General features: G+C 37.9%; 1 protein-coding gene across 1 annotated transcript in view; it reads right to left on the bottom strand.

Annotated features, from left to right (window-relative positions):
* SUCLA2 (succinate-CoA ligase, ADP-forming, beta subunit) overlaps positions 1–20867 on the bottom strand; it is a 62722-nt gene that overhangs the window by 31539 nt on the left and 10316 nt on the right. The window contains exons 3-6 of the mRNA XM_008587102.1: positions 19053–19152; positions 18724–18886; positions 4935–5063; positions 2160–2298 (exon numbers count right to left, since the gene is read on the bottom strand). Of these exons, the coding sequence (XP_008585324.1) occupies positions 2160–2298; positions 4935–5063; positions 18724–18886; positions 19053–19152 (531 nt within the window). The remainder of the gene's footprint in view (positions 1–2159; positions 2299–4934; positions 5064–18723; positions 18887–19052; positions 19153–20867) is intronic.

The following is a 20867-nucleotide window of genomic DNA, read 5'->3' as shown; positions in this document are numbered from 1 at the left end:
TTTTTTTTGTCTTTTTTCCATGTCCGGCAATGGATCGCAACCCTCAGTGTCGTCCCCGCACTGGACCGGGACCGGCAACGGGATCGCAACCCTCAGTGTTGCCCCCGCGCCTCGCTCAGCCAGTGAGCGGGAACCGGTCTGTATGTGGGATCCGAACCCTCGACGGGAGCGCCGCCGCACTTCCCAAGCGGCGCACTAGCGCAGTGCGCCACCGGGCCGGCCTTATTATATAATTTTAAGTTTAAAAAGAGGAAGATACAAACTGAACAAACAGTATAATCCCAAATACACGAAAGGGTGAAATGAACTATCTGAAACATTGAAAGGGCACTGGGTATTGGGCTTACAGGATTTCTTTTTTCCTTTCTACCTATATTTCTTGGCACTTTGCAAATTTTCTGTAGTAAATATACAATGCCCTTAATCAGGAAAATAAAGTACTTCAAAACATATATAAGTGCATACTAAGAAAAGAAAACCTGAATACAAAAAAATTTAGTTATTAAGAGACCAGATATTTCCTTAGCAACAGAATACAGCTGTTGAATTTCACAATTGGAAGGATTTCAGGGATCTTGCTTTCAATGCTAATTGTTCTCTCCTAAGTTACATAATCAGGAAAATAATATAAGAAGTATGTTTTATACAGATAATTTTTCACTGACCACCTCATTTTTAAAATATCCATCAGCCCTCACTCTTCAAAAAAAATTAATTATGGGCCGGCCCGTGGCTTACTCGGGAGAGTGTGGTGTTGATAACACCAAGGCCCCGGGTTCGGATCCCATATAGGGATGGCCGGTTCACTCACTGGCTGAGCGTGGTGCTGACAGCACCAAGTCAAGGGTTAAGATCCCCTTACCGGTCATCTTTTAAAAAAAAAAAAAATTAATTATTTTTAGTTTTATAAACTATCTCTTTTATCACAGGAAAATTTACTCATTATTTACACTACTATATAAATGGCCAACCAAAAATTGACCTATATGATAAAGAATATAACTAATTAGAAGTATAAAAGTGAAAAACGGGCTGGCCCGGTGGCGCACTGGAGAGTGTGCCGATTGGGAGCGCGGCAGCGCTCCCGCTGAGAGTTCGGATCCCATGTGGAGACCGGTTCCCGCTCACTGGCTGAGTGCGGTGCAGGCGCAACACCGACGGTTGTGATCCCGTTGCCGGTCCCCAGTACGGGCGCGACACCAAGGGTTGCGATCCCGTTACCGGTCAGTAAAAAAGACAAAAAAGAAAAAAAAAAAAAAAAGTGAGAAACAATCTACAAATGCTTAAGATTAGATTTGTCCAGAGAGGGCTGGCCAGTTAGTTCAGTTGTTTAGAGCACAGTGTTATAACACCAAGGTTAAGGGTTCAGATCCCCATACCAGCCAGCCACCAAAAAAAGAAAAACAAACAAAAAAAACTGTCCAGAGACTTGAAATAAAATCAAATAAATTACAGCACTAGAAGCAGTTAATGTAAAATACCAAGAAAAATTTAGACTAAAGCAACTTATATTAAAAAAAAAAAAAACTATACATGGAAGGCATAATGATGTAAAATCTGATTTACCTTTTAAGCATATGCAAAAGGAGAGCTGTCAAAGTGACAAGCTAATCTTCTTATCTCTCTAGTGGCTAAAAATACTAAAATGACTCTATCATATGAATATACCCTTCACACAATAAAGATCCATCATGTTTCTAAAGCCAGAAAGTCACAAAGACCCAGATGGCTAATTTCTCAAAAATACAGCTAATTACTCACCACCACTCTGGATACTCTAACCCAGCACTGCCCAACAGAACCTTCTGCAATGACGGAAATGTTCTATATGTGTGCTATCCAATTTGATAACCACATCTAACTACTGAGCACTTGAAATGTGACTAGCCTGACAGAGGAACTAAATTTTTAAATTTTACATAATTTTAATTAATTTTAATTTAAATAGCCACATGTGGCTGATGGCCACCTTATTGGACAGTGTAGCTCTAATACCTCTTTGTATACATAAATATATATATAAAGTGCTTGCCTTAATCGGTCTGTTTAATATTTGTTCACATTCATTCTAAATAAACTTCAATAGTTTAACTTCCTCAGTAAATATATGATTGATAGATAAATGCATAATCAATGTTTGATAAAAGAAGATACCTTACCAGCTCCATCTGAATCTTCTACCATTGGATTTATTTCTACCATAGTTGCATCATATTTCAAAAACAAGTCATAAAGCTTGACCATGTTTTCTGCTGCAGAATCCACAATATTAGGTGGAAACCCCATCTTCTGTGCAAGCTGAAAGCAATTTGTCTTTTTAGTATAGGCAGTTTGCATATGTCCAATCAATATTAAATTATTGTAAATAAAAACCTTATAGTTTATCATTTAAATAAGCATGAGTCATTTGTAGTCAAACATCAATCATTGATACAGCAGCTACTATTACTAAATGGTTAAATGAAACTTTTTACTCAAAATCCTCACAGGGCAGGTATTATGCCCATTTTACAGACCAGAAAGAGGTTCAGAGAGGTCAAGTGACTTGCCATTCACCTAGATTCCAGTTCCAGTGTTTATTCCATAGCCTCCATACTGCCTCTACGCCTTATGACCAATCTAAACTGAAAGAAGAGGCTTACATTTTATTAAAACTATAAATAAAAGGTGTATTGACAATTTCAATGGTCCAAACAGTGGCCAAAATATTTAATCACCCTCTTTTACCTTTTACCTAAAAGAGTAAAATTTAAAATTTTACCTAAAATTTATGAAGAGTGTCTACCAAGTCAGACAAGTATTATCACATTCATTCAAAAATCTACTGATACCTAAAATATCCAGGCACTGTGATAGGCCCAAAAGATACAGGCATTTAAGCTTCTAATCTAGTAGAGGAGTTTATACCCCTGAGCAGAGATCCCTAATTAGAGATACCTGTAGAGCTTTTTAAACAATACAGTATCAAGGTCCCAGCCCAGAAATTCTAGTTCACAAGTTCTACAGAGTACCAAGCATATATCATTTTTAAAGTTCCATAGATAATTTTGAATGATTGGTACAGAGGATACATGTCTATATGTTTATTCTAACAGTGCTGCCACTGCTCAGGAACACTATGGAAAATACTCTCCTGTTTTTTAACTGCTATCTAAGGCTGTAACACATTTTTTTGATTTTCAAAAATACAAAATCCTAAACTGTTTGAGCGTGAATATGATTTTTGCAAAGAGTCAAATGCCAATAAATAAAGTGAATAATCAAGCTAAAGACTAAGTTTTGGTTAAGACCTATTTCAAATAAAAAATAATAAAAAATACAGTACCATTACAAAAGATTTTCACTAGGTCACAATTCACTACTTTTAGGCTTAAACACTGAGAATTAGAACATAATTCTAATCAATTCAGTATGACATTCATTAGCCAAATGGTGCTAGGCACCATTTCTGTTCACTCAAAATGCTATAATCTTAGATTATTCTTTCAAGTATTCTCGTAAATTAAGTATTTTCTTCCTCATCTAAATTTCACTCTCCAGTCATCACTTTCACGTAACTTCCTAATGAATCAAATCTCTATCCCTTTTAGCCATTTATACTACTCACTTGCCTAAATTATTTGTTTCCCTATTCGTCAGGGAAATTTCTCTATCTCCTTTAAACCCTTGTGCCAGTCGAAATTCTTGTTCTTATACTACTTCAATACCATAAGTTTACTCTGACATAGTTTTCTCAAGAACACATGTTTAATTTCACCCAAAGTTTAATATTTAAAATTTTCTTTTAGGATAAGTCACTTACTTTTATATTCAAACCAAACAATTTAATTCAATAGCAGCATTACAAATATTATCAAGCAACTCACACAAGCCATAGTATTAAACTCCTTTGTGGGGTGGGGGGTAGAAGAAGCAAACAAAGACATTTGCTCCAGAGAACCAGCAAAATTGTAGGCAAAATTTACTGTGTATGTGCAGACATTGAAAGAAAGACAACAGCACTCAGTGGATTCTTAAAAGTGTACATAAATCCCCAAAAGGCAAAATCACTGATCTATCATAGAGATGTATAAGACAGTGTCCCTACCATTCCATACAATTTAGAGGAAACAAAGGAGGCAAAGGACCATTTTAAATGACACCATAGGGATGTAAAATCCTGACTATGAGAAACAATGAATGATAATCGCCCCAGTTTCTTCAACAAATAAATTGGAAAAAAAAAAAAAGAAAAGATGGAGAAAGCAAGAAAAGAGAAACCTATAAGTTAGAAAAAGACCTATGAGAGGGCCGGCCCGGTGGCGCACTGGATAGTGCGCCGCTTGGGAAGCGCGGCGGCGCTCCCGTCCGAGGGTTCGGATCCCACATACAGACTGGCTCCCGCTCACTGGCTGAGCGAGGCGCGGGAGCAACACTGAGGCTTGCAATCCCGTTGCCGGTCCCCGGTCCGGTACGGGGGCAACACTGAGGGTTGCGATCCGTTGCTGGACACGGAAAAAAGACAAAAAGACAAAAAAAAAAAGAAAAAGACCTATGAGACATATTAACCACTAGCAATGAAGGACTTTACATGGATCCTAACTCAAACAAATAGCAAAAGAAAAAACAATTTGAGACAATTAGAGAAACTTGAATGACTAATGATATTAAGGAATTACTAATTTTACTAGATATGGTAATTGTATAGTGGCTGTTTAAAAAAAAAAAAAAAAACCTATGTTTTAAAAATATATACTGAAATATTTATGAAAGATATGAAGAAAATATTGTAGATACTTCCAAAAAGTGCAATCCTAAACAAGATATTAACTTGCCTTGACACTCAAAAATTTTTTAAGGTTTGGACAATCACTTCACTTACACAAAAAGTTAATTATCTTTCAGTATTATAATTTTCTAATCACCAACTGGAAATTTTTCAGAATACAACATACCCGGACAGCTTGTTCCTTTTTGATGCCTTCTACAATATCAATAGGTTCTTTGACTATTGCATCGGGAGTCTCAGCAGCAACATCTTCAATGTTGACACCACCTTGTGAACTTCCTATTAACACAGGACCCTAGAAAGAGAGGAAACAGACAAAACATCTATAAAACACCAATAAAATTTTAAAACATGTCTGTGCATAATATCAGAATTAAGCATGTATTACTCCCCACCCCTATTTTAAAATGTCCTTGAGAATTTATCGTCCTATCTCCAGCACAGTGCCTCCTTATAAATGTTCAATTTAAAACAATGGAAGACAAGTTAAAAAGAAGAGAAAAATGATGGCTTTCTAGCAAGGGAAAAAGATAAAAAATAGACACAAAAATGTATACCAAAGTAAGCAAATATAAACCCATATATATATAAAATACAACCTATTCATTTTTCGTAAGAACTGAAAGTGACCTTAAAGTATTGCTACAGCATAAACATTAGAAAATCATGAGAACAGATTATTAATATTTGAAAGGGAAAGTCTAAGGAAAAAATCCCAGATTTTACAAGCTCTAGCCCTATGGCAAGTCAATAAAAAAGAAAGCTCACTACCTTGAAAAAATAGCACTGGCTATTATGAAAAATGTAGAAGGTAAGATGTGAATACTAACAATTAAATTGATAACTTAAGTCCTCTAAAAATCAATCAAGAAAGAAATCTTAAACCAAATTATCTAACAGGTTTGCCAATTTATGCATAAAACAGGAAATATCTTAACAGCAAAAACGGGGAAATGGTAAAACCATATTATTAGATTACTTAATAACATATATAGATCAGGAAAATAATGATCTATAGTGGGTTACGCAGTGTATAGTAGGTTATCTACATGAGGCAATTTGCAGAAAATAAATGATACAAAACCCTAGATTGTATTCTCAACTGTGTTATTTTTTTAACCTAAAGTGACACCAAAACAGATAGAAAATAAAACATTAAAAGATGTTTGTGACTATTTTCAAAAAAAATGTTTACAATGAACAAGCTAAAAGTATTCTTACACTCAGAAAAAAAGAATATGACTATCATTTAAAAAATCTAAACATTAATTTCACTTTTTTATCCAAGCATATAGTGTTTCAGAAATATGCTCATTTAAGGTATTATTCAAAGGAATAATGTTGCACTCATTACTACTTGGAGAACAGAATAGTCCTTCAAATACTTGGCAACTTTTTTTGGCAATAATCAAAGAAAATCAAAAACAATCTATTGTCTTTGGCAATAACCAAAGAAAAACAAAAAACAACCGATTACTTAAAAAAAAAATCCCATTTACTAATTTTATTTTTTTTTATTGGAATGTAATTGATTATACATATTCTGGGGTATAAAGTTGAATATCAATATCTGTGTACAATATGTGATGATCAAATCAGGATAATTAGCATATTTATCATAACAAAACATAATTATTTCTTTGTGTTGAAGACATTCAAATCTTCTCTCTTCTAGCCATGTGATAACATGCAGTAAATTAACGGTAATTACAGATGACTAGCTCACTGTACATCAATAGAACTTATTTTTCCTAACTAGCTGTTTTGTGTCCATTAACCAATTTCCCATTATACCTCTTCCATCTCCCCCTTTCCCACCTCTAGTAACCACGATTCTGTTCTCTCCTTCTGAAACTTCAATGTATTATGATTGTTGCTTCTTACTTTCTTTTTTATTTTTTAGCTCCCACTTATAAGTGAGAAAATGTGCTATGTCTCTTTCTGTGCCTGGCTTATTTCACTTGAAATTTTCTTCAAGCTCATCCATGTTGCTGCAAATAGCAGAATTTCATTCTTTTTATGGCTGAGTAGCAATCCATTAGTATATATACCACATTTGCCTTATCCAATTGTCTATCGATGGACATCTAGGCTGGTTCCATATCTTGGCCATTGTAAATAAAGCTGCTGTGATCAACATGGTAGTGCAGGTATCCCTTCGACATGATGATTTCCATTCCTTTGGGTATAAACCCAGTAGTGGGACTGCTGGATCTTATGGTAGTTCTATCTGTAGTTGTTTGAAAAACCTCCATACTGTTTCCTATAACGGATAAATATGGAATGCTTCATGAATTCGCATGTAATCCTAGCACAGGGGCCATACCAATCTCTGTATCATTCTAATTTTAGTATATGTGCTACTGAAGCAAGCACTCTATTACTTTTTAAGAGAATTAACTGTTATTTAGGGAGAAAAAAATTTGTACCATGTGATGAGATTTCAATACACAAGTGTAATAAAGAATTTGGCTGATCTTTGTCCCCAGTGTCTGGGAAATAACTTCCAAACCCTCCAACGACACTGGACAGTTTATGCCAACAAGAAGACTTACGGTGGGCTCCTAGATAGTTTATGCTAAGGAGAGATGACTCAGGTGTGCAATGACCATGTCAGAAAGAGACCAATCATGTGATTAGAGGGCTGGGTTTTTGAGATGTGATATCAGTCCACCCTATAGAGCGGGAAGGGGCCTGAAGATTGAGTCAACTGCTTAGACAATTCAGTCAATCATGCCTACATCATAAAACCCCAATGAAAACTCTGGACACCAACAGCAGCAAGGCAGCAAAACAGGAAACACAGGACCTTGCTCTCTGACAAAAACACCAACTTAACAACAATACATGGACCAAAAAGCCTTTATGACAATGCCAGAAACCTATTAGGGAGTCACAGTACCCCAGGCAAGCTCAAATGCAAGAATCCCTGTATTGAAACCATTAAGAAAAGCCATTTCATTTCATCCACATCAGCACCCCTCCCCCCACCAAACTGACACAGTTTGGGATTAAGAAGAAAACATGAGGCTTCTCCTTTGGGAGGGAAAGAGAAGAGTGAAACATATGTACAACATTCTAGCTTTTTGAAGGCTGTCCAAGGGACTTCTCTCTCACCAAGTGCTTATAGGGAACCAGCATACCACAGACGCCTGTGGCCACTGAAAATAAAAGAGAACACAGAAGCTTATGGCAGCCAAAAAACTTGTAACACTCCAGATAGAAGTTGGCACATCTCACTGCAATGGAGAAAAAGCACCTACCTCATGAAGTTTTATTTCTACCACAAGGAACTAGAAAAATAACAACTAAACCCAAAGTTAGGAGAAGGAAGGAGCTCATAAAGATTAGAGCACAAATAACAGAAACAGAGAATAGAAAAATATCAACAAAATGAAGAGTTGGCTCTTTGAAAAGATCAATAAAATCAACAAAGACTCAAATAACAAAAATCAGAAATGGAAGAGAGACATTACAACTGATGCCACAGAAATAGAAGGATCCTAACAAACTATTGTCATCCCTTGGTATCCACGAGGGATTGGTTCCAGGTCCCCCCTGCATATACCAAAATCCACAGATGCTCAAGTCCCTTACATAAAACGGTGTAGTATCTGCATATTGATGGAGTTTGGATGTGTTGTCCCCTCCAAAACTCATGTGGAAATTTGATCTCCAATGTGGCAGTGCTGGAAACTGATTGAGTCATGTGGGCGGATCCCTCATGAATGGATTGATGCTCTCCCTGTGGGGGGGGCGGGGAATTAATGAGTGAGTTCTCGCTCTATTAGTTCCCGCAAGAGCTCGTTGCTTAAAAAGACCCTGGCACCTTGTCTCTCTCTCTTGCTTCTCTCTCTTGCTTCCTCTCGCCATGTGATCTGCTTGTACCCACCGGCTCCCTGCCACTTTCTGCCATAAGTAGAAGCAGTCTGAGGCCCATGCCAGATGCAGCTGTCCCAGAATCGTAAGCCAAATAACCCTCTCTTCTTTATAAATTACCCAGTTTCAGGTAGTTCTGTTATAGCAACACAAAACGGACTAATACACATATAAACTACACACATCCTCCCATAAACTTTAAATCATGTCTAGATTACTTATAATAACTACTATAATGTAAGCACTATGTAAATAGCTGTTATACTGTATAGTTTTTACTTTATTTCTTGTATTGGTTTTTTTTTTCCAAATATTTTTGACCCACGGTTGGTTAAATCTGCATGTAGAACCCATGGATATGGAGGGCTGAGTGTAATATGAACAATTATATGCCAACAAATTGGACAACCTAGACGAAATGAATAAATTCCCAGAAACATACAACCTACCAAGACTGAATCATGAAGGGGATAAAAAAAAATCTGAGCAGACCTATAAATAGTAATGAAACTGAATCAGTAATCAAAAACCTCCCAAAAAAGAAAAGCACAGCACCAGATAGCTTCACTGGAGAATTCAACCAAACATTTAAAGAAAAATTAACACTAATCCTTCTCAAACTCTTTGAAAAAACTGAGCAGGTGGAAAACTTTCAAACTCATTTTATGAAGTCAGGATTTCCTTGACACCAAAATCAGACAAAGGTAGTAACTTTTTTTGTCTTTTTTTTTTTTTTCGTGACCGGCAACGGATCGCAACCCTCAGTGTCGCGCCCGTATCGGACTGGGACTGGCAACGGCAATGGCAACGGATCGCAACCCTCGGCGTTGCGTCCGCACCTCGCTCAGCCAGTGAGCGCCGGTCTGTATGTGGGATCCGAACCCTCGGCGGGAGCACCGCCACACTCCCAAGCGGCGCACTGTAGCAGTGCGCCACCAGGCTGACCCAAAGGTAGTAACTTTTTGAAGTACCTTTATACAAGAAAACCATGGGCCAATCATCCCTGATGAATACTGATGCAAAAATCCTTAACAGAATACTAGCAAACCAAGTTCAACAAAACCTTAAAAGAAATATATACCATGACCAAGTGTAATTAACTTCTGGAATGCAAGCATGATTCAGCATACAAAGATTAATCAATGTAATATACCACATTAACAGAATGAAGGACAAAAGCAACAATCATCTTCATTGACGTGGAAAAGGTATTTGACAAAATTTAACACCCTTTCATGATAAAAAACACTCAACAAACTAAAATTTACCTCAACATATTAAAGGCCATATATGAAAAGCCCACGGTCAACATCATACTCACTGTTAAAAAACTGAAAGCTTTTCCTCTAACACCAGAAACAAAGCAAGGATGCCCACTTTTGCCACTTCTATTCAACATAGCACTAGAAGTCCCAGTCAGAGCAATCAGGCAAGAAAAAGAAATAAACACATCCAGAGAGGAAAGGAAAAAGTAAAATTATCTGTGTTTGCAGATGAGATGACCTTGTATGTAGAAAACCCTAAAGATTCCACAGAAAAAAAACTATTAGAACTAATAAGCAAGTTCAACAAGGTGTAGGGTACAAAATCTACAAACAAAAATCAGTTGCATTTCAAAACACCAACAATGAACAATCTGAAAAGGAAATTAAGGAAACAATCTCATTTACAATAAAATAAAATAAACTTAACCAATGGGTCAAAATACTTATGCACTGAAAACTACAAAACATGGCTGAAAGAAATTAAAGAAGACACAAACAAGTGGAAACGCATCCTGTGCTCATGGACTGGAAGACTTAATATTGTTAAAATATGTATTCTACAGTAAGCAATCGACAGATTCAATGCAATCCCTATCAACATCCCAATGGCATTTTTTGCAGAAGTATTAAGAAAAAAAACATAAAATTCATATATAATCTCAAAGCACCCAGAATAGCCAAAGCAATCTTGAGAAAAAAAAGCTGGAGGTCTCACATCTCCTGGTTTCTAAACATATTACAAAGCTACAGTAATCAAAACAGTATGATACCAGCATAAAGAAAGACATACAAACGAATGGAATACAATAGAGAAGTCAAATCCCTCACATATATAGTTAAATGATGTTAACAAAGGTGCCAAGGCTACACAATGGGAAAAGGATAGCCTCTTCAACAAATGGTGCTGGGAAAAATGGATATCCACATGCAAAGGAATGAAGTTGAACCCTTACTTTACACCATATACAAAAATTAACTCAAAATGGATTAAAGACCTAAACATAAAACTCAAAACTATAAAACTCCTAGAAGAAAGCATAGGGTAAGAGATCATGACACTGGATTTGGCAATGATTTCTTGCATATGAATCAAGAACACAAGCAACAAAATAAAAATAAACAAATGGAACTACATCAAACTTAAAACTTTTGCACAGCAAAGTAAATGATCAACAACATGAAAGGGCAAACTACAGAATGGGAGAAAATATCTGCAAACCAAATATCTGATAGGGAGTTAATACCCAGAATATATAAAGAACTTCTCCAGCTCAACTAGGAAAAAAAAAATCCCAAACAATGAGCAAAGGACATGAATAGGCATTTCTCCAAAGAAGATATACAAATGGCCAATAAGCACATTGAAAAGATACTCAATATCACTAATCATCAGGGATACACAAATCAAAACCACAATTAGATATCACCTCACAGCCTTTAGGATGGTCACTATCAAAAAAAAAAAAAAAGTGTTGATGAGGAAGTGGAGAAATTGAAACCCTTGTGCGCTGCTGGTTGAAACGTAAAATAATACAGTCACTATGAAAAACACTATTGAGCTTCCTCAAAAAATTAAAAGTAGAATTGCCATATGATCCAGCAATCCCACAGTATATATCCAAAAGAATTGAAAACAGGACCTCAAAGTGATATCTGCACACCTTGTTCATTGCAGCATTATTCACAAAGCCAAGAGGTAGAAGTGACCTGAGTGTGCATCAAAAGATGAACAGATAAAAAAAAGTCCTGTATATATACATACATGGATTTGTACACACACACACACACACACACACATACACACACACACACTGGAATATTACTCAGCCTTAAAAAAGGAAATCCTGTCATACGCTACATCATGAATGAACATTGAAGACATTATGCTAAGTGAAACAAGCCGGTCATAAAAAGACAAATACTGCATGATTCCACTTATATGAGGTATCTAAAATCATCAAACTGTTAGAAACAGAAAGCAGAATGGTAGTTACCAGGAGCTGGAGGGAAGGGGAAAAAGGGAAGTTGTTCAATGGTTATACAATTTCAGTTTTGCAAGATAAAAAAGTTCTAGAGATCTGTTGCAGAAAATGTGAATATAGTTAACACTAATTGTGCCATACAATCAAAAATGAATTTGACAGTAAATTCTGTTATGTGTTCTGACTACAATAAAAAAAATTTTTTTAACTCTTGATGAGCTTCTGGTTGGCAATATTCTGCATATCATCACACATCAAGATGCCAAGAAGTTAACACATCCCTGAGAACAATGGACTCTCACAGACCTTGCCCCATGTCTGCCCATTTGGCTGGTTCTGGTTTTTATCTTCTGGCTATAATAAAATCGTAATCATAAGCACAGCATTTTCCTGAGTTCTGTGAACTGTCCTAGGGAATCATCAAACCTGAAGGGGCAGTGGGAACCCCTGAATTTGTAGCCAGCTGGTCAGAAGTGAGGGTAACCTGGGAACTCCCAAACTTGAGGTTGGTGGTTGAGGTGAGGGCAGTCATACACAGGACTGTGCCCCTTAACCTCTGAAGTTTGACCTGATTCCAGGTACTTGCTGTTAGAAATCATTTCAATACAAAAATAAGGTTTTTTAAATAAAAAAACATCATTAAACCTTCTGAGACTATTGGGGAGAATACTAGCAAGTCTAAGTAAAGAGAAATGTTTGAAATTATAGTCTAATTTTAAGTTCCTCTACAAATTTCAAATGAAAGGGTATTAATTTCTTCTCCAGTAAGGCAGTTCATAATCATAAGCTTTTACAAAGGTCTAAAGAGCAGGAAAAAACACAGATTTAATAAGAGCCTGTGCCATTATGGCCACACTATTGAAGTGGAATATATATAAGTTAAATCCACAGATAAACATGAAACATAATTTTATTTAACAGAAGAAGTAGAAACCAACAAACCTTTAAAAAATTTTAACATCTTATTTTAGTTTTACTTTCCTTTTCTTTTTATATCAATTGAAAAAAGAAATGAAGAGCCAACGAGAAGGCAACACTACTGGGAGGGTTGGGGGAGATAATATTATAGTCTCACTAAAGTAATAACTAAGTCTTCAACAGGTAAGCTGAAAGTTGGGGAAAAAATACATATGATATAATTACACACAAAAGGAAATAAAGAGCCTCTATTATACTAATTCCACAACCAATTAGAGAAGAACCAACTTGCATGGATCAGTTAAAACAATAACTAGTTTTGCATTCGGTCATCACTACAGAATGAATAGCTATTTCCTATTCAAATTATTTGAATTAACTTTTAAATCTCACTGGTAAACTTTCAAAATAATTTAATCTCTAGCAAACAGCTATAATTTCAAATAAATTACTAATACTATTTTCACTTTTTTAACCTAAATTCCTCTTCTCTTGTTGGTTTTGCAAAAAAAATTTGCCTTAAAATTGGTTTAAATTTAAAAGTTTATGACAAAGCAGCCACTCAATATAACAAATATCTGTTTTTGGAATTCTTGCAGCACATTTTATATCTATTTCAGACAAAGTCAAAAATTGACACAGGGAAGTTCCGGTCAAGATGGCAGAATAGATGGTTCCCAGCATCACTCTCTCCCACAAATCAACCAAATTTACAACTATAAAAATGTAACATCAGCCAAGCTGGGGCCGCTGGAGCTCAGGGGAAGAGGAGAGACCTACAGAGTTCATGTAGGTGGGAGAAACTATGATGAGAGAAAGAAAAAGCTGCTCTCAGCATTTCGGGCTGCAGCTGCTTTAAGACTCGAGCTGCTGAGCACATGGAGTAGGAGCCGGCAGAAACCACAGCTGTGCCCTTCAGATGGAGTCGCATGGAGGTGGAAGGGGAGAAGAGGCCCTTGGTGGTCCCCAGGATAGCATGACCACTAATAGGTTTCCCATGGACCCACACAGAAGCGAGGAGCCAGAACAGCTGAAAAAAAGGGAGCAATTCAGAGGCCGGTGAGTCATCGCAAGGAACCAGCGCAGGGCCCATCCCATGGCAAGTGTTTGGAGCATGGGCAGTGGGCGAGACGGGAACACCAGGAGAACACTGGGACACAGCAAGGACAGCCGACCTGCCCCCCAATTAGCACAGGACCACTCAGAGGAGAATGGTCAGGAATGCAGAATTGCATGGGGTGCAGTTTGATGAAAAAATTCAGGCCCAGATCAGAGATTCTACAGAACACAGTTCAACGGGTTCTCTGAAGAGCCAGAAATACCTATAAGATCAACTATTAAACCCTGAGCTGCATAAAAAGCCTTCCCTAGGGAAACAGCAGCAAAGTACCAATTTAACCACACAACTCAAGTACTGGTTCCCACAGGAAGAGCCCCTGTGTCAGAAGCAAAGGAGAAAAAATTAGTTCCAGCCCAGGCACACCACCAGCACCTTGGGGCCTGCCTGGGAACAGGAACCTTGGATCCAGGGACCAGACCCCACTCCCACTTCCAGGAAAACTGCCCCAGTGCCTCGGGGCCAGCCCAGGGTCCCAAGGCACGGAAAAGGGGACTGGACCATTCCCCCACAACCAGGCACACTGCACCAGCACCTCGGGGCCCACCCAGGGACCCAGGGCATGGAGCGGAGACCAGACCACCCTCCCACAACCAGGCACAACATGCCAGCACCTCGGAGCCCACCCAGGGACCAAGGGCATGCAGAAGGGGACCAGATCACTCTCCTACAACCAGGCACAACATGCCACCACCTCAGAGCCCCCCCAGGAACCCAAGGCATGGAGAAGGGGACTGGACCTCTCTCCCACAACCAGGCACACTGCACCAGCACCTCAGGGCCCACCTGGGGACCCGAGGCATGGAGAAGGGAACCGGACCTCTCTCCCACAACCAGGCACACCGCACCAGCACCACAGGGCCCACCCAGGGACCTGAGGTATGGAGAAGGGGACCAGATCCCCCTCCCACAGTCAGGCACACCAAGCCAGCGCCTTGAGTCCTGCCCAGTGACCCGAGGCATGGAGCCAGGAACCGGACCCTCCTCCCACAACAAGGCACACCATGCCAGCACCTCAGGGCCCACCCGTGGACCTGAGGCACGGAGAAGGGGACCGGATCCCCCTTCCACAACCAGGCACACCAATCCAACGCCTTGAGTCCTGCCCAGTGACCCGAGGCATGGAGCCAGGAACCAGACCCTCCTTCCACAACAAGACACACCATGCCAGCACCTCAGGGCCCACCTGGGGACCTGAGGCAAGGAGAAGGGGAACAGACCTCTCTCCCACAACCAGGCACACCAAGACAGTGCCTCAGGTCCTGCCCAGTGACCTGAGATATGGAGCCGGGGACCGGACCCTCCTCCCACACCAGGCACAAAACACCAGCACCTTGGGGCCCACCTGGGTACCTAAGGCATAGAGAAGGGGACCGGACCCTCCTCCCACAACCAGGCACATGGTGCCAGCACCTTCGGGCCTGCCCAGAGACCCGGGGCATGGAGAAGGGGACCAGATTTCCCTCCCTCAACCAGGCACACCACACCAGCACCTTGGGGCCTGCCCAGGGACCGGGGGCATGGAGAAGGGGACCAGATTTCCCTCCCTCAACCAGGCACACCACACCAGCACCTTGGGGCCTGCCCAGGGACCCAGGGCATGGAGAAGGTGACCGGAGCCCTCTCCCACAACCAGGCACATCAAGCCAGCTCCTTGGGTTTCACCCAGTGACCCGAGGCATGGAGAAGGGGACTGGCCACCGCTCCCACAACCAGGCACATGGCACCAGTGCCTTGGGGCCTGCCCAGGGACCGGAGGCATGGAGAAGGGGACCAAATACACCCCACAACCAGGCATACTGCCAGTGCCAAGGAGCATACCAAAAACAGCACCTCCACGTGGGTGGCCCACCAAAGCCACCACAATAACCACAGCTGCCGCAAAAGTGGATAGATGCCACAGCCACCATGCAGATGGTCCACCAACCACTGGAGTGCATTCACACAAGAAGAGTCACCAGCAGAGACAAAGAAAAGAAGAGGATGTCTCCTTCCACAAAACGCATTTCAGAGTGACAGAAGAAGCATCTGCTTTATGATAATATTGGGGGACCTGATTACAGCCCTCAGCATTGGACAGATCATCTAGGCAACAAATTAACAGAGTAACCATTATTCTTTCAGAAGGAGAGAAGAAAACTAGGGCAATTAGAAGGGGGAGGGGGAGAGAATGGGGGAAGGGAAGAGATTGGACAAGGGGGATAAAGAATAATTATGACTTATAATAATATATATGCTAGTAATATTGATTTAATCAACATATCTCAATGTTCAACCCCAAAAATATGTATAATCGATTTTGATTCAATAAAAAAAATAAATTTTAAAAAATAAAATAAATAAATAAATAAATACATTCTGGACCAAAATAATAATAACATTTAATGTTATTGTTGATACAGTTGGATTTATGTCTGCCATTTTACTGTTTGTTTTGTATATGCCTCATTTTTTTTGTTCTTATATTCCTCTTTTACAGTTTTACTTGTATTAAGTGATATTTTCTAATGTAGCCCTTTTATTTCTTTAATGATTTCTTTCATTACATGTTTTTAGTTACTCCTTAGTGGTTGCTTTAAGGCTTACCATATACACCTTAATTTATCAGAATCAGCTGCAAATTTATACTAACTTAATTCTACTGAGATATAGAAATGTTACTCCTATTTCCTTTTCTCCTTATTATATTGTTATACATATCACACCAATAAATGTTATAAACCCATGTTACATTCTTATAATGTAAATGTAATGAACTATACAACAACAAAAAAATTGACACAGTTAAATGTACCATTCACTCTCAGCAGATTGCAACGTTTTACTAGAAAAATAAATTAAAGTAGCAAATGTGATTTGCTAAATTAGATTTATCTCAGCCCAAAAGTACCCAACAGGCACTAGGCAAATTTTAAGAAATCTGATTTAACAAAAGTGCCAAACACAGATTAAGTACTTAAATTGATTTTTTGGCACACCAACCCTACGATAGATATGTGACCATGTATCTTGATGTGATAAGTACTACAGAAGACCAGTAGGGCCTATGATCTCTCTCCTAAAAACAGACAAGTAACAAAAGCAATATTTAATGATCAGCTAATTCCTATGCCTAAGGCTTTAATTCAATCAAAAATGCTCTTTTATTTTTAGTTTAAATAGTTGACTGATTTTTGTTGTTTAACACAGATATGTCCACAGGAATTCCCCCCCAAAAAGTGAGCTATACCCCCAAAAAGTAACACCAACCAACTCTACATTGGTTAATGTGATAACGTCAAAGAATGTTATAATGTCATTGGCCAAATGGCTTTACTAGTATTATAGTACTTTTAGTCTAAATTATTACAACCACATACTATTTTTGACTTGAAATAAAATTTTTTTCCTCAATAAGACTCAAATAGTTCTCTGTAAATTCAAATTCTTCAAATGAACTCAAACTTTGATCCTCTTTACTAATGTTTTAACATAAGTTCAATAACAAGATTCGGTTTGGTACATTTACTAAAATCAAGATGAGTTACTCTGGATGGGACTCCTATCTTAATTTGTCAAAGCACTTACACCTTGTTTCTGTTTATAACAAAAAGTAAAAACATAACTAACAAAATGATAGATGCTGATATATAACATCAACAAAAAGGAAAAGAAAATGTAGTGAAAATAAATAAATGTGTAAAAATACAATTTCTGCAAATTTGTATAATACGTAATGTTATCATCATGGGATTTCTAAAATAATTTTAAAAACTAAATTATATCACAGAGAAAACTCTATAGAGGTAAAGATATCACTTAAGAATAAAACAATGCTTTTTATTTTATATTTTGAGTGGGCTTTTACTACCATCTAGTGTTATACCTTAAGAAATACTTTCTTATAAAAATTAAAAGCTGCAAAAGACACTTTATATCACTCAAACATTACTAGAAAATTTAATTGCAAAGAAAAAATCACAATACAGAAAATTGTTATTTTTTAAAAAAGTTGTTCTATATAAGAAAACTGTTTTCATGACTCTTAAAATTTTTGTTACTCTAAATTCTATACAATAATATTCTACATCAAATCCTTACCAGGGCTTCCAAATATGCACCCAGCTTGCTTCAAAAAACAAGCTAGTTGACACAGATTCAGTTTCTAAATGTAACTAATATACTCAGAAAGCAAGATAATTAGTATAAAATGATTATCAATGCTCTCTCTAAGCAACAGGTCTATGAAAGAATTTTCTCTTTACCTGATGTCTTATGTTCCATGCTAGCATTTTAGATCCCATAAAGAGGAGAGTAGGGCTAGCGTCCTTCTCCTTAAAACCATATTGTTTGCTACCTATGTCATCCTTCAACTTACCAAGTACCAAATCATGTAGCGAAATAAACCCAAAGTATAAAAAATACCATGAGGTTGAAAAAGAAAACGATGAAGTAATGGAAACATATTCCCTTAGAATATTTTACTATGCTAAAATTATCTTCTCAGTATATGGAATCTAGAGATGATGAAGATGATTTAAGCTGCTCCTAGTGAATTAACAATTCGGAAATCCTCTGATATTTATTACAGCAAGGTTTTTCCTATAGCTTTTTAATCACAATATTATGATTCAAATTTTATGGCATTAATCATGCTGCTTTTTAAAAAATGACAGAAATATTGTGCTCATGATATATACAAACAGATTATGGATCATACTTTTTCAATCTTTCCCTTATACATAGAAATAATAACCAACTTTTGAAACTGAATGTCATAAATTCTTAAATTGTATCATATCTACAATTACTCACTTGAAATGACCTTTCCATTGTTATTGCAAAGTAGTATTCTCTCCTGGGATATTTTCGCTCACAGACCAATACTTGATTGCATATTCTGCCCTTTTCTCCCGTTTGCTTGGTAAACAACTTTTTCCCAATCATTTGTGAGGAAACAGCTTTTGCTTCTTCTGGACTAAAATAATAAAAAGAACTCAAATTCTTCTCTCCTCCAATTAAGAAAAACAAATCCACATGACAGCCAAAATCTTACCTCTTCCAATATTAAATCTCAGTATTTTCATCAATTCAATAATCAATCTTTAATAATGATGATTTTTCTTTAAAAAAAAATGACTTACGAGAAAACTATCTTCACTCCTCCTTTGAGGCCACTTTCAAATGTCCCTTTTCCTCTACCACCAGCTAAAACCTGTGCCTTTATCACAACATCTTTTGAACCTAGAAGAAAAACACTTCTATTAGATATGAAACATGGAGCAGCATGTAATACACGATATTTTGTTATTTAGCATACATACTAAGAAGTGTTATTAAATAAAGTCTTGTTTTATTCACAATGTGAAAAAATACAGCATTCCATGTATGAGATTTTCTAGATTAAAACAATAGAACATTCATCATCTAAGATCCACAACTTAAAAAAATTAGCCACTCATATTAATCCATTTCTTAAAGTATACTGAAAATAATTTAACTATTCCTTGACACTTTAAATACTGAGCACTTTGGAAGGTATTTAATGTACAAAATTGAGACTCAAATATCTTCCTCACACTTCCCTCCCTCTCTATTCGCACGTAAACTTGCTATCCTGTGAAAACTTGGGTTATAAATGCTACTTTGAACAGGAACATGCCTTGGCTTGGGAGATATTACCAATACTAGCATTGATATGACTTATGTATCCCACTAACAGAAAGTCCTGTTAATATACATCATTGAGCAGTACTAAGGAGTATTATCAGGAGTTATTAAGGTTTGTGTATAAAAAGATTCCAGAATGATATGTTTATAAGTCTTATGCATATCTTTTAAATAAGCAGTCTAAATTTTTCCTCTTTAACAGGTAGACTGACCACTATCTCTTTTCTTTTTTTTTTTTAAAGATGACCAGTAAGGGGATCTTAACCCTTGACTTGGTGTTGTCAGCACCACGCTCACCCAGTGAGCCAACCGGCCATCCCTATATGGGATCCGAACCCACAGCCTTGGTGTTATCAGCACCGCACTCTCCCGAGTGAGCCACGGGCCGGCCCGACCACTATCTCTTTTCCTCCCCTTTCTAATTTGCTGTAGAGAACCAGCAAACTGGCTGTGTAGCCTAGATTTTTCTCATTGTTCATGATCAAGGCAATACATCTTCAAAAGGCATTCTGTCTGCCAGACAGGCAAAATTTCAGAGCTTCCTCATTTTGCTTCTCATAGCATTTTCCCCATTCTGTTAATACAGCACCAATTACAACAAAATAATTAACCTCTGATGTCATGGTTAAGGGCCTTGTCTTATTTATTATATCCCAAGCACAAAGTAGTCTCTGGGGCATAATAACTACTCTATAAACATGTATCTGAACAGGCTTACAATGGGCAAAAGACATTGCCTAATGCACAGACCAAGCAGAAAGAGAGGGGACTCCCACCTAATCACAGGAACAACCAAATAGTGAGGTAACAAATGCAGTCTGTGATCCAACAAATAAGAAACAACCTAAAGTCTACACTTAATCTATTATCACAAAAGAATGTTTAGAAAATGAATGTTGTAAATTAGCCTACATCATAAATGCTTACCACTTAAGTTAGGAGATCGATCCTATGAGTCAGTCAAGGTCATATTTTTTTAAAAACTGCTCTCTCATACCCTACATCCATTCAGTCAGAAAATCATACTGGTTCTATCTTCGAAATTTTTCCAGAATCTTGACCACTCCTATCACCTCCAGTTTGGACCGTGGTCCCCGCCATCATTACCTATCACCGAGACTACCCTTGTCCCCCACAGAATACTCTCAGTGCAGCAGCCAAAGTGAGCATATCACTCCTCTAATTAAAACCTTGTACCAAATGCCCATTTCATTCAGACTAAAAGCCAAAGTCCTTACAATGGCCTACAAGGCCCAAAATAATACTAACTCTTACTTCCTATGCCCTCC

The sequence above is a fragment of the Galeopterus variegatus genome, unplaced genomic scaffold (genome assembly GCF_000696425.1).
Source record: "Galeopterus variegatus unplaced genomic scaffold, G_variegatus-3.0.2 Scaffold4252, whole genome shotgun sequence".
In the NCBI taxonomy this organism is placed as follows: Eukaryota; Metazoa; Chordata; class Mammalia; order Dermoptera; family Cynocephalidae; genus Galeopterus; species Galeopterus variegatus.
The sequence above is the reverse complement of the archived record's forward strand: the minus strand, read 5'-3'. Positions and strand labels throughout refer to the sequence as shown.